This window comes from Argentina silus (assembly GCF_951799395.1).
Source record: "Argentina silus genome assembly, chromosome: 7".
Classification (NCBI taxonomy): Eukaryota; Metazoa; Chordata; class Actinopteri; order Argentiniformes; family Argentinidae; genus Argentina; species Argentina silus.
In genome coordinates this window covers 9,095,058-9,106,564 of record NC_139661.1, presented here as the reverse complement: position 1 = coordinate 9,106,564, position 11,507 = coordinate 9,095,058, and the positions used below count along the sequence as shown (strand labels likewise).

The window sequence follows — 11,507 nt, the reverse complement described above, 5'->3', positions numbered from 1 at the left end:
ACCACCATTCTATTAAGAGCACAAACCAATGTATAACCACAGTTTTACTGAGAAAAGGGGAACTGTTATGATTCAGAACCAGCCTTGTAGGATTGAGTTACAAACACAGGTTTACAGTGTCCAACACACGTCCCACGATTCTAAACAAGCTCCCGTTGCAGCTTCTGATGTCAAGAAAGTATTTTGATTCCACAGCAAAAGAAAGCCTGAGGTAAAGATAGAGGGAGGGGAGAACATTGTCATGATAGAGCACTACTTGACTCTCTTTTGAACAATGTGTTTCTATTCAGTTTCCCAGGCAGACAAGGCAGAGTGGTGGAGGGATTTATTTTGTTATTTTCCTTACATTGTTTACCCAGACTACCTGTTACCTGTGAGGACAGTATGAGGTACTGTATACTGTATGTGTGTTATCTGCAGCAGTGTTTATCAACCAACAGGGAATATGGCCACAGTTTGTGGCCACAGATACACAATCACCAACACCAATATCTAAAACCAATATACAGTATAAACAGTTGTGGTTGTTAGATGGTGTTCAGTGGCAGTGCTGACAGGTTGAGATATGTGTGGATGTGTGCTTGTAAACATCTTTATGTCAAGACATAAAAACAGGCTACTAGGGCTTCCACACAACATTGTTGCTTACAACCAGCAGTGTCCGTGTCCCTGTTACAACCTCTTTGAGCAATAGAGCCCATGTAGGAGGGCTGGGGATGGGTGAGGTGAGGAAGATAGTGGAGAATAAGTGCATGTCGGGGTGGGGGGGTGCCGGGGGGGCGAAAGAAGAAACCACAACAGAATGAGTGGGGTTGTGTAGACCTTGAGCTTGGGGGATAGAATAGATCAATAACTAATTTCAGTACTGAGCTTCAGTCACACTGTTTTCCAATAAATGCCGGACAAAGAGCCCTGGCTGAAACACGCCCCCCACCCCCCCCCCCCTCTCTCTTGGCTCTCCTTTCACCTTTTTCTGGCAGCATTGGTTCACCATTGGCAAATACTATGTTATGTCTTTGCACAACTCTTAGGCGAAGTTAAACCTTAAGTTCATGAGATAAGTTCCCAGCCATATTCTGTGTCTGTATCTTCTACATTTTCTCCCTTCTCTTTTCTTTTTTCTTTCTCCTCCAATTCTCTCTCGCTCCCCCCCTTCCTCCCTGGCTGATGTTGGGGTTTCGTCAACGTGTGCAGTGTGATTCAGGCAGACAGGAGAGTGAAGTGCGTGCAGCGCTGCTGCCACTGTGGCTGCCTCTTCTCTTCAGAGGAGCTGTGACCTAGATAAAGAAGAGGAGTCAAAGCGCCTGCGAGCCAGGGAGCCACTCCAACCCCGGCCAGCAATGTCAGGAAGGGGTTAGTTGTGTAACACACTGTCCTATTTATTTGGCTAGTCCCTCACACGCACACACACACACCCACGCACGCACACGCACACACACGCACCCACACACACCCACGCACGCACGCACGCACACACACACGCACCCACGCACACACACACACGCATGCACACACACACACGCACCCACGCACGCACACACACACACACACACACACACACACACACACACACACACACACACACACACACACACACACAGTGTCCACACAGCATTTTAATGATGTATTTATTCACCAGTGTCCATAGCCAGCTCTAAGAGTGTAACTACTTTGGCTCAGGAGATGATGAATGATGTCCACAATGTGTACAGTAGAAATACTGTGCGTGCCTGTGTGCGTATGTGAGAGAGAATCCTAACACATCAGATTTGTCTTAGCATAAACTCTAAGTAACCTTTCCACACCAGAAGCAATTAGAGCTCATTATGTCACCCAGTCTCCTAAGCCAAGACGTCTGCATTCATTGGCACTGCCATCCAGTCTGGCTGTTTGTAGACACGCAGCGGAGGTTAGAAAGTGCTGTACTGTTCTGTATACTCTTTGACTGTGGTATAGGTTTAGAACCTCATATAACACAATACTTTTCAATCTCTCTATTTCATTGAAACTAGTGTCTGCATGTTTCATCAAAACTGACAGGCCTACACGTTGTCCTCCGGAGGACAGACAGTCTAACCCTGCACCCAACTATTTCTTGCATTTTGGCCATGTTATGATGCTATGTGTAGCGAGGGGGACAATTTAAATGGCTGAAACGGAAAGTGAGTTTGAAGGATTTAGTCTACAACAAAAATATCGGCAAAAAAGGTAGTAGAATTGGATTCTTGTTGTTCTGCTACAGTGGAATCCAACACTGATTTGTCTCATCATTGTGTTGCACTGCCATCCAGTGTGTCAGAGCACACTAGTGCAATGCCCCTTTGATTGGCTCATAATGTACACAGTACACAGAGAGAATACGGTAGGGGAGGCTGGTGGAGGTAGAAATCGGAGGACGGGCTCCATGTAATGCATGAAATGGTATCAAACACGTTTGATACCCTTCCTCATTTCATTCCATGCATTACAATGAGCCTGTCCCCCGGTTTCTACCTCCGCCAACCTCCCCTGGAATACAGAATATACTTGAGAGTATACTGTAGTTAGTAAAACAAAAAGCTTAATATGCACAGTGATGACTGAGTGAGGCCATGTTGACAATGTCAAGAACAGATATCCAACAAAATGTGAAATGGACCCTTTGATCTGCCTACTAAGCTTGTGTGTCATCTTTATAGAGCAGCACTGCCATCTGGTGGTACATTATTACATTACAACACCAAAATCTCATTAAGCACAGAGGAAAGACGAGTTTATTAAGACAACATCAAGGTCAAATGGCACAACCTTTTCAATGAATATTACAATGATTTAATCTGCTGCACTTTTCCAGGGAAATCATGTATGGCAGTTTTTTTGATTTTTTTTAACCAATATCACAGTCAGAGTTCAATGATTTAATACTTAATAGTAAACATATTCATGATTGTATATCTCATAGTAAACATATCAACAACTTTTTTTGTCTGTAATTTGGCACACAGACCAAAACACAAAATAGCACTTCAACAACAAAAAGGCCTCTATGGCATGTTTTTGATTTCATTTACAGATTGTTGTTCTAATGCCTACCGTCCTACTCAGGGGTGTGTACTTGTACATCAAGCTGGCCTCACGCTACAGAAACAGCAATAGGCTTCTGCCCTATAGGGCTGTTCTGGCTCGTGTGTTCCGGCACACAAAGCTACTTACTTTAACTTACTGTGCTAATGTCTAAACCGCAGCATTACAAATGACAACAGTAAAGTTAATCTTCATCTAACGGTCATTTGCCCATAATGCATCTCAATATGGTCCTCAGCGTAAGGTACGCAGGGGCCTGAAGCAGTCCCACCCAGGCTTGGCGCCCAACGTGTGTTCAGGAAGCAGGTAGTCTTTCAGTCTGTCAGGTAGAGGCAGGGCCTTCACCCTGTCGTCCAGGGGCCAGGGCTGCAGATGGCCTCTGATAAAGGTCCTGCAGAAGCAGCGTAGAGATGGAGGATTGGTCTCCTGCTCCACCACACGCCCATGGAGCTCCAGCAGTGCCTGGGAGTGGGGGTGAGCATCCTGGTTCGGCACAGGCAGCTCCAGTCTTGGAGGTAGGATTAGTCTGGGGGAGGACACCCGTGCGAAGTCTAGGAGCACCTCAGCCTGTTCCAGGAGCTCGGTAGCCTGCTCTGGATCAGAGCACTGCCGTAGGGCCGTCTGAAGCCTCTGGAACACCAGCCTGTAACCTGTCCAGCAGGAGGCGCCGTGGCGAGGGCAGAGGAAGGAGGCACCGCTCTGGAGTAGCAGTACAGCCAAAGGGAAGAGCAGGTCAAAGTTCTCCAGGCTGGTTTGAGTCAGAGAGGCCTCTACGTCCTCCTCCCCATCGCTAGAAGCCAGGCAGCAGCTGGGGTCAGCCCCGTGGGTCAGCAGCAGACGGGTAGCCCTAAGACAGAAGCGGCCAATCTCGGCTGCGTCCTCCGCAGTGCCCTCCAGAGCCTCCTTCACCAGGAACACCAGCGAGGACACAGCCGTCTCTCCATCCAGGGTGGCAGCATTCACATCAGCACCTTAGCGAGGGAACAAAGATAGAACTATTAAAGCACAGGTATGTTCTTGGTGACAATGTGTACATATAGAATTCAATTGGAAAATCTAGCTTTTTGGCCTAGATGAATTCAGAACCTCTGCTCTGCATAAGCTGTTTATCTGCATATATTGATATTCCCTTTCCCTGAATATAAGAATGTCTGGAGATGCACTGTTTAGGCCATTTCTGTCCCACTGACGCCATTCCTCTCAGCTGCAGAGTCCTATGCTTAAGCAACAAGGCAAGGTAAGAGCACCCTATGTCAAGACTATTTCACAGTCCAATACCTCTCTGAAGTAGGAGCCTGATGTTCTCTGTGTTGTGCACAGTGAGTCCATCACTGCTTGCCAAGGCGTGGAGCAAGGGTGTTTTTCCTTTGGGCACAAAAACAATCAGTCTTGACAGTCTAGTCTGGCAAAACATATATATCAGTAACACTTTTACTTTGTTGGGTTTTTACATCAAACCAATTCAACTCACCATTCTTATCCCTTGCATTCACGTCAGCTCCCATGTCCAGCAGGGTGCGCATGCAGGGAAGTCTCTCTGACTCTTCACTAGCCAGGTCCAAGGGGCTACTTTCATGGATCTGCATAAAATATACTATGTTACAAAGATCAAAAGCGTATATCAGAAATGTCAAACAAGCAAAGACAGCGAGGGGAAGAACTCCCATCTCAGAAAGGACTCAAAATACATTTCTATAGTTTGCTAAGTACAACCAGTTGAACTCACCCTGTCTCGCTTGTCAACATCAGCTCCATGTCCAACCAGCATTCTCACCATGCTAGGTCTGTTCCTCAGCACTGCGATGTGCAGTGGGTTGTAGTAGGATACAGGGTCTGAAGGAGAAGAACCATTTGGGTCAATCTACAGTACCAGTCAAAAGTTTGGACACACCTTTCCAAGAGTGTGCAAAGCTGTCATCAAAGCAAAAGGTGGCTACTTTGAAGAATCTAAAATATAAGTCATATTCTGGTTGGTTTTAACACTTTTTTGTTTACTACATAAGTAACCAAATGTGTTCCTTCATAGTTGTGATGTCTTCAGTATTAATCTACAATGTAGAAAATTATAAAAAGAAAGAAAAACTCTCATTGAATGAGAAGGTGCGTCCAAACTTTTGACTTACACTGTACATACAGAAATATGATCACTCTCAAATATTTGACTGGCAACACATGAATCCCCTTACCCTCAAAGTTGAGATCAGCTCCGTAGCGTAGCAGGACTTCAGCTGCACAGACCAGTCCCCGCTCAGCCACCTTAAATAGAGAATAGCTTATACCCTCTTCAAACACAGCTGACTGGGATTCTCTCTCCAGTAGCTCCACTAAAGACCCACACAGGCTGTCCTCATCCTCAGGGCGACTGCTCCTGGCAACACAAATTCATGGAGAGGAAAAAAGAGAAAACATACATTTAGTGTTTAGACTATGGCCTATGTATGCCAACTGGTGACAGTGAAACTTGAACTGCATTGAGCTTTGTTGAAAGTCTGTGTGCTTTCACAGGTTATGGCTGTCGAATCGCATTATAATCGTTGCAAACTTCAATTCTACACATCACATGGGACCACTTATTCCATCATAACCGAATATATGTGTTCCTACCTCTCCTGAGTGCTTGCCCCTTCTTCCAATCCAACAACACACAGCACAGCGTCCACCAGTGGCTGATACTCATAGATGATCCTGCGAAAGCCATGGAGGAAAGGCATGCTCCTGGCTGATGTGCCACCTTCTCCTCGCTCTAGAAGAATACTGGACAAACACCCAAATGAAGAGCTTAACAAGCTAGCAAGCTGCATGAATTTACACAGCTACAGGACGTTTCAACAGTTACTATTATCAGACAGTCCTTATCAGGAGGTTTCATGCTGTGAAGAGAACGCTTCTAGGTATGTATCTAGCAAGGTTGTTGGTAGACGCCCTCAAGCAAAGAACAGATGCGTGCATTACTAGTTTATCATTCTGCAAGTTATGTTAGCGTTGACAAGTTTGAAATGTGGAGTAAGCTAACTGGCTAGCCAACTTTAGCTAACCAGCTAGTTCATCGTTGTTGGCTGGAGCCGTGTTATTTAGCAACGCAGATTACCTCATAAGGCACTGGATTTGATATAAAGTCATAGCAACTAGCTAATAACAATAGATATACAATGGCGTTGTGTAAAATAGAGCAAAAACTGATAAAGGATTCTAAATTCTGCTGCTGACAAGCGCCACCCTACCTTTAGTACCGGAAACTACCACGCCCACAATGGTCCTTCAGTTTTGTTTACCCCCCAGTAGAACGTTTACTGGCACTTGAGGTTCTTAGTTAACCCGATGAGTTAACCCTGTCTAAAGAGATCAGCAGCAGTATTGTTCAATAGTCAGTATTAGAGTCACCTTAATGACATCGAAATGAGCCCATCCACACATGACAGAGATGAAATTCAATTGATGCCTTCGTTTTATTGAAAGTTTACAAAACACACACACACACACACACACACACACACACACACACACACACACACACACACACACACACACACACACACACGCACGCACGAACGCACATACACACACACACGCTCAATCCTGCAATATTTGGTCTAAAGACACATTGAAACAGACATTTGACATATCCAGAGGAATAAGATTCCTTAGATTTTTAACAAGGTGTTTAATTTGCCATATAGACAATCATGAATAGTCCATGTAAAAAGCTTGCCATTATGATGAGACATGTGCTGAACAGTGGGCAAATAGAAAACAGAGACCCCAACATGAAGAGCAAGAAGACAGCAAGTAATGTGCGATAACTGGCAAGAAAGCGCAGGCTAAGGCGTGGTCGCTGGTGGTGGTCCAGTCTTTGGCTTGGCACTGCACTCTTTGGAAACCTTCCCGTTGTCGTGGAGGTGATGAGATAGTGCTGCCCCAACCTTCCTAGGAGGTCCTGTCGTGAGCACAGATTGCTCATATGTCCTGCCAACTGCAGGACAATATTCTAGTCAATACATGTCTTGCCATATCATTATCAAAATCTCATTATACTGTAGGCCATTGCAAAAAAGTTAATTCATCAAACTGTAAAAAGTGCAATATTGAATTGCAGGCAGAGATCGACTCCCCTCCCTACTTACCCTGTTATTGATTAGTGTTGCAATCCAAAACATGAAGTGGACTAAGGCTGCATTCTCATAGCTTCTCACAGGCTGCAGCTGTGGGTCCCCTTGATATTCAATATCAAACCTGCGAAGCCCATTGATCATCTGCAATAAGAACATAATGACGTCTTACTATCTTCTGAGATGGGGGAGTTGCAAATGATTACATTGTTGCTATTACATATGTTGTTCTCACTTGCATTCTGCCAAGGTCTGTGAGGACCAGCCCATTGTCACTCTGAATGCAGTCTGGGATCTGTCTGGATTCCTCATTGTACTCCACTGATCTCATGTTCAGTCTCATATGAGATAGATCACCTGTATTTAGCTACACATATAACAGAATCTATGTTAGACCAAACTCTTCAACATGTCACAGGCTACATCATGAACAATGTCACACTGTACATTAATCTCACTTTGAAAATCTGACTGAGGTAGTCTATGGCTTTATCCAGGAGCTCCACGGTCTTCTTGTCAGACTTGTTCTTGTTATTCACCCCCTCCTCTGTGTTGGTTTTGATCAGAGTCGGTCTAATGCTGAACCAGGAACAAAGGGACTGGAGCACTGCTGCAGTGGCTTGCTGATTCAACATACCTTTAGCTGTCTGTTGGGCTTGCATTAGCCTCTGGACCAGTTTCAGCATCTACAAAGTTTGTTTCTGAAGGCATCAGTGATCACTTTCAATGTGGTCTTGTATTTTTGTGTGCTGTGCACTCTATCACTCTCACTTCAGAAGGTTTTGTCAGTCAGTCAGTCAAAAGTATCATTCTCTTGATCTTGCTGAACTTACCTCAGCACGCATTTCTATTCCAAACATCTGTGTGTATTGACAGGTATGCAGTTCCTGATTGCCCATGTTAGGCTGAGCCTTGGAGAGGGAACCTATCTCCATGGGAGATGTCAAACTCATCAGAGTGGAAGAGAGGAGGGAACGCTGCTGTTGCTGATGTAATTGCTTATTCTCTGCTGAAAACAGCAACAACAACAAAAAAGTGTTACAACTTAAAAACTCCACACTTGTTGAATTGGTCACTGTTCATGGGGAGCAAAAATATGACTTTGTGTTTGTGAATTTGAATCTGACAAACCCTTTAACTGCACAGGTCCCACTTTACAGTGATGCACTTTACAATGTAATTACGCTGTAATTGCACATTGTTACACAGTCATTGTGATACCTGTGACCACCACAAGAATAATTGCGGTTACCTCTTTGAATCAACTCTGGAAGGTTGGATTGGGCAAAGACTTTTGTTATCCTGAAAACCATGGATGCGTTGTCGCTGTTGATCAGGTCAGCATGTGCAACTCTCTTCAGGAAGCAGTGAAAGATTGTGGTGTACATAAGAATGTTCTCTTGCACAAAGGAGGCCCTGATAGAGAGACGGAAAGAATATTCACCTCACTGATGTTGTGTAGACTGTGACAATATTGTACATAGTAATTATCTTACCATTTCTCTGGTACACTCTTGTTTTCACTGTCTATGTGTTTTTGGTATCTCCATGGCTGAATATAACTAAGCCACGTTTCTAACACCTGCAGTGGAGAAACACCACATAACTCACAATTGCATCCCATATAATTACCTAAACATGTCCAAATATCTAAGACAAGCCAACCGTAAATGGGTGAGATGGAAGGATTGCACTCACTGCTCTGAAGGAAGTCTCCATAGGCCAGTGGTTGAAGCAGTGCAGAAGGAGAGCATACAGTCTCTGTACATAGTGTGATGTGACCACTCTGGGTTTCAAAATCAAGACCAGGAGGTTATCACCGTCATCATCATCATCATCATCATCATCATCATCATCATCATCATTACCCAGCTGTGGCTATAATGACGTTGTTGGAATGCTGCTCTGTAAGGAAGGTGCTTACCTCTTGAAATCTTCTGAGTGAAGTGTTTGTGAGTGGGCAGACGGTAAGGGAGATGTCTGGTCTGGTTCTGGGCTACCAGAGAGGGCATGTAGATGCTTCACCAGCAGCCTGACCACCAGCATGTGCTTCTCTGTGATGGTTACAGAGGCCTGCACATTTACAGAGAAGTGTTGTATATTTAACACAGCATCATAACGCTTGCCAAGGAACAAAAGTGAATGTTGGCTATGAAGAACGAGTCTTTGAAAGCAGGCAGCAAAGAACCCATGATGTTACCATGAACCCATGATTATCGAAGAAGACTGAAGTTTATGGTGTGTTTCCAAGGGATAATGTGGCAACCATATCTCCAAAAATATCTGGGTGGGGAATATTGACAGAATAACTCGTTTGCACCATTGCCAATGTCATTTCATATCAAACCATCCACAGTAGACCATATTGTAACCATGCTCAGTTATTCAACTCACCTGCAGCATAGTCTCTGGTCTCCAGATCTTCTGGTGTGCCATCTCAGAGCTAATGGAGCACTGGTGCTTCAGCAGGCCTTTGCTTGTCTTACTATACCCAGCTGCAGGCACACAAGAGGACCTGGGGAGCAATGCCAGATCATAACAGGCTTCATCATCATCATCATCATCATCATCATCATCATCATCATCATCATTGTTTCCTTACATTTGTAATAAACAATGGGACGCTCTTGTTCTGGTCTGATTATACTGTACACTGTGTAAGCTTATATACCGGGGGACAGATGAGAATATGGTGCCTTTGATATCTGAGGGAGAGGAACCCTCTGTTGGCAAGAAGTAATTGAGATATGCATCCACCAGGGCAAAGTAGACACTGTCAGAGATGTTGTTGTGCTGCCCTGAAGAGTGATTCTAAAACAAAACAAAAGCACACAGGTCGTACAATAATAGCCCTCAGGCAATGGATTATAGCGTGAATGACTTGACATTAAATAAGAATGGAACTCTGGTGAACACTACATACCTGTGTAATGAGGCTTGCGGCAAAATAAAACAAGTAATATTCAAAAGCGTCTTGTTACAGTTAAGGGCAACGCATATCTTTGAAGTAGAGAAACAGCTGCATAATTATCGCACTGAAACTGTAGCATATTGTGAAAGACTTTCACTAATGCTGATAAATCGTAAACCAAACATACAGAAATTGTAAAACTTTGCAAAAGATACTGAGTGACAATCTCTGATTCTGAGACTGTAATTTGCTGTAGAAAATCTGACAATCTGCGAGACCATCCTGCATAGATACCTTCACAGGATCCTGTGAGTAATGAAACACAAAGACATCTTAACAATCACATAACGACCACATTAATTTTCATTCTGTCAAAGAAACTCAACCAATTTGGCAATGCATTGCTGATATTGGAATAACGTTTACTAATGTAATAACTTTCACAGTGAAATAAGTATTGAACCCTTACAGGCAAAGAGGTGATTGGGATCTCAAACTTGTAGTCTTCCACTTGAAGTTTATAAACAAGTTCCATCATTGGACCACTGCAAAACATTGTATAATATGTTCTATTCAAAGCCACTCGACGCACGGTGTCATATGAAACTACAAATGGATAAATAATGGAAACTGTATTATGGATACTATAGTCAATGCTGATGGTCATTTACAGACAGGTCCACCTTGGTTGGAGGAACTCCAGTGCAGTGTTGTAGTCACTGCTGTGTGCATGCAGGGAGGAAAGACTCCAGCCAACAATGATGCCATCCAAGCTGCCAACAACCCTCTCCACAAACCAGGGGAAGATTACACACAGCTCCTGTATGGAAACCCAACAGCAGGATTAATACAGTGTATGGCTTCCTTGTCAATATGACACTGAAAATAACCAATAGTGGGTTGTCTGCCCAAGGAACTTGAGGATCAGTTATAGTAGTTTGGAAGCATCTGCACAAGTCTTGCAGCTGTCCTTATGGCTGTCTGTCCAGACGGTCACAGTAACACATTGTCTACATCAGCCTGAAACAGCACCAGGCTGATCCTCTCTGACATCTATACGACATAAGGACACAGCTGCATCTGGTTAGGAACAGAGGGTTGTGTTTTTGTTTCCTGACAGGCACGCCTCTGCACTGTGTTCTTGAATATTCAATTTGACTGGTGATTTGGTGGTTCACATTTATGCATTGTTTACCATAATCTGTGAACAAGCAATATATTTTTTTACTCTAATGCTGTTATCACAGAGACAAGATGTCTTAAATAACCATTTTCTTTAGTATAGCAACATTGTGACAAAATCAATGAGAGAAAATCACAGCATTCATATCAGCTGACTGTACTGCTACCTTGACAGGTTTTTCATTCATTCCTGTTGTCATCTCTGCACATTGCTGTTTGAGAGACTTAACCGTCCACTCCACTTT

General features: G+C 43.9%; 2 protein-coding genes across 5 annotated transcripts; both read right to left on the bottom strand.

Moving 5' to 3' along the window:
- Positions 1-2,739: 2,739 nt before the first annotated feature.
- On the bottom strand, positions 2,740-6,306 carry asb6 (ankyrin repeat and SOCS box containing 6). 4 transcript variants are annotated; one of them, XM_083672886.1, is made up of 7 exons: positions 6,285-6,306; positions 5,668-5,817; positions 5,250-5,431; positions 4,790-4,896; positions 4,535-4,643; positions 4,342-4,428; positions 2,740-4,034 (listed from the first exon to the last, which is right to left on the bottom strand). In XM_083672886.1, exons 2-7 carry the CDS (start codon positions 5,772-5,774, stop codon positions 3,298-3,300), a joined length of 1,329 nt encoding a protein of 442 aa, XP_083529012.1. In that variant the 5' UTR covers positions 5,775-5,817; positions 6,285-6,306; the 3' UTR covers positions 2,740-3,297. The 4 variants fall into 4 exon arrangements, with proteins under 4 accessions (XP_083529012.1, XP_083529011.1, XP_083529009.1 ...); XM_083672885.1 differs by lacking the exon at positions 6,285-6,306 and adding an exon at positions 6,152-6,277; XM_083672883.1 differs by lacking the exon at positions 6,285-6,306 and having other exon boundaries at positions 5,668-6,271.
- A 418-nt stretch (positions 6,307-6,724) lies between these two features.
- Positions 6,725-11,133, bottom strand: LOC310807011 (sphingomyelin phosphodiesterase 4-like; the record flags this gene model as incomplete). The annotated part of the gene is made up of 15 exons (XM_083673289.1): positions 6,725-7,033; positions 7,185-7,313; positions 7,405-7,536; positions 7,628-7,855; positions 8,003-8,178; positions 8,422-8,585; positions 8,666-8,751; positions 8,868-8,955; positions 9,094-9,242; positions 9,564-9,664; positions 9,890-9,980; positions 10,375-10,386; positions 10,550-10,625; positions 10,764-10,900; positions 11,095-11,133. 15 exons carry the CDS (start codon positions 11,131-11,133, stop codon positions 6,725-6,727), a joined length of 1,917 nt encoding a protein of 638 aa, XP_083529415.1.
- Positions 11,134-11,507: the final 374 nt, after the last annotated feature.

Excerpts from the sequence above, each read along its gene's own strand:
- asb6 (XM_083672883.1), bottom strand. The coding sequence starts at position 5,864 with ATGCAGCTTGCTAGCTTGTTAAGCTCTTCATTTGGGTGTTTGTCCAGT. Across the intron at positions 5,432-5,667 it reads GGGGCAAGCACTCAGGAGAG|GAGCAGTCGCCCTGAGGATG; the intron begins GTAGGAACACAT and ends TTGTGTTGCCAG. Across the intron at positions 4,429-4,534 it reads GAATGCAAGGGATAAGAATG|GAAAAACACCCTTGCTCCAC; the intron begins GTGAGTTGAATT and ends TTGTGCCCAAAG.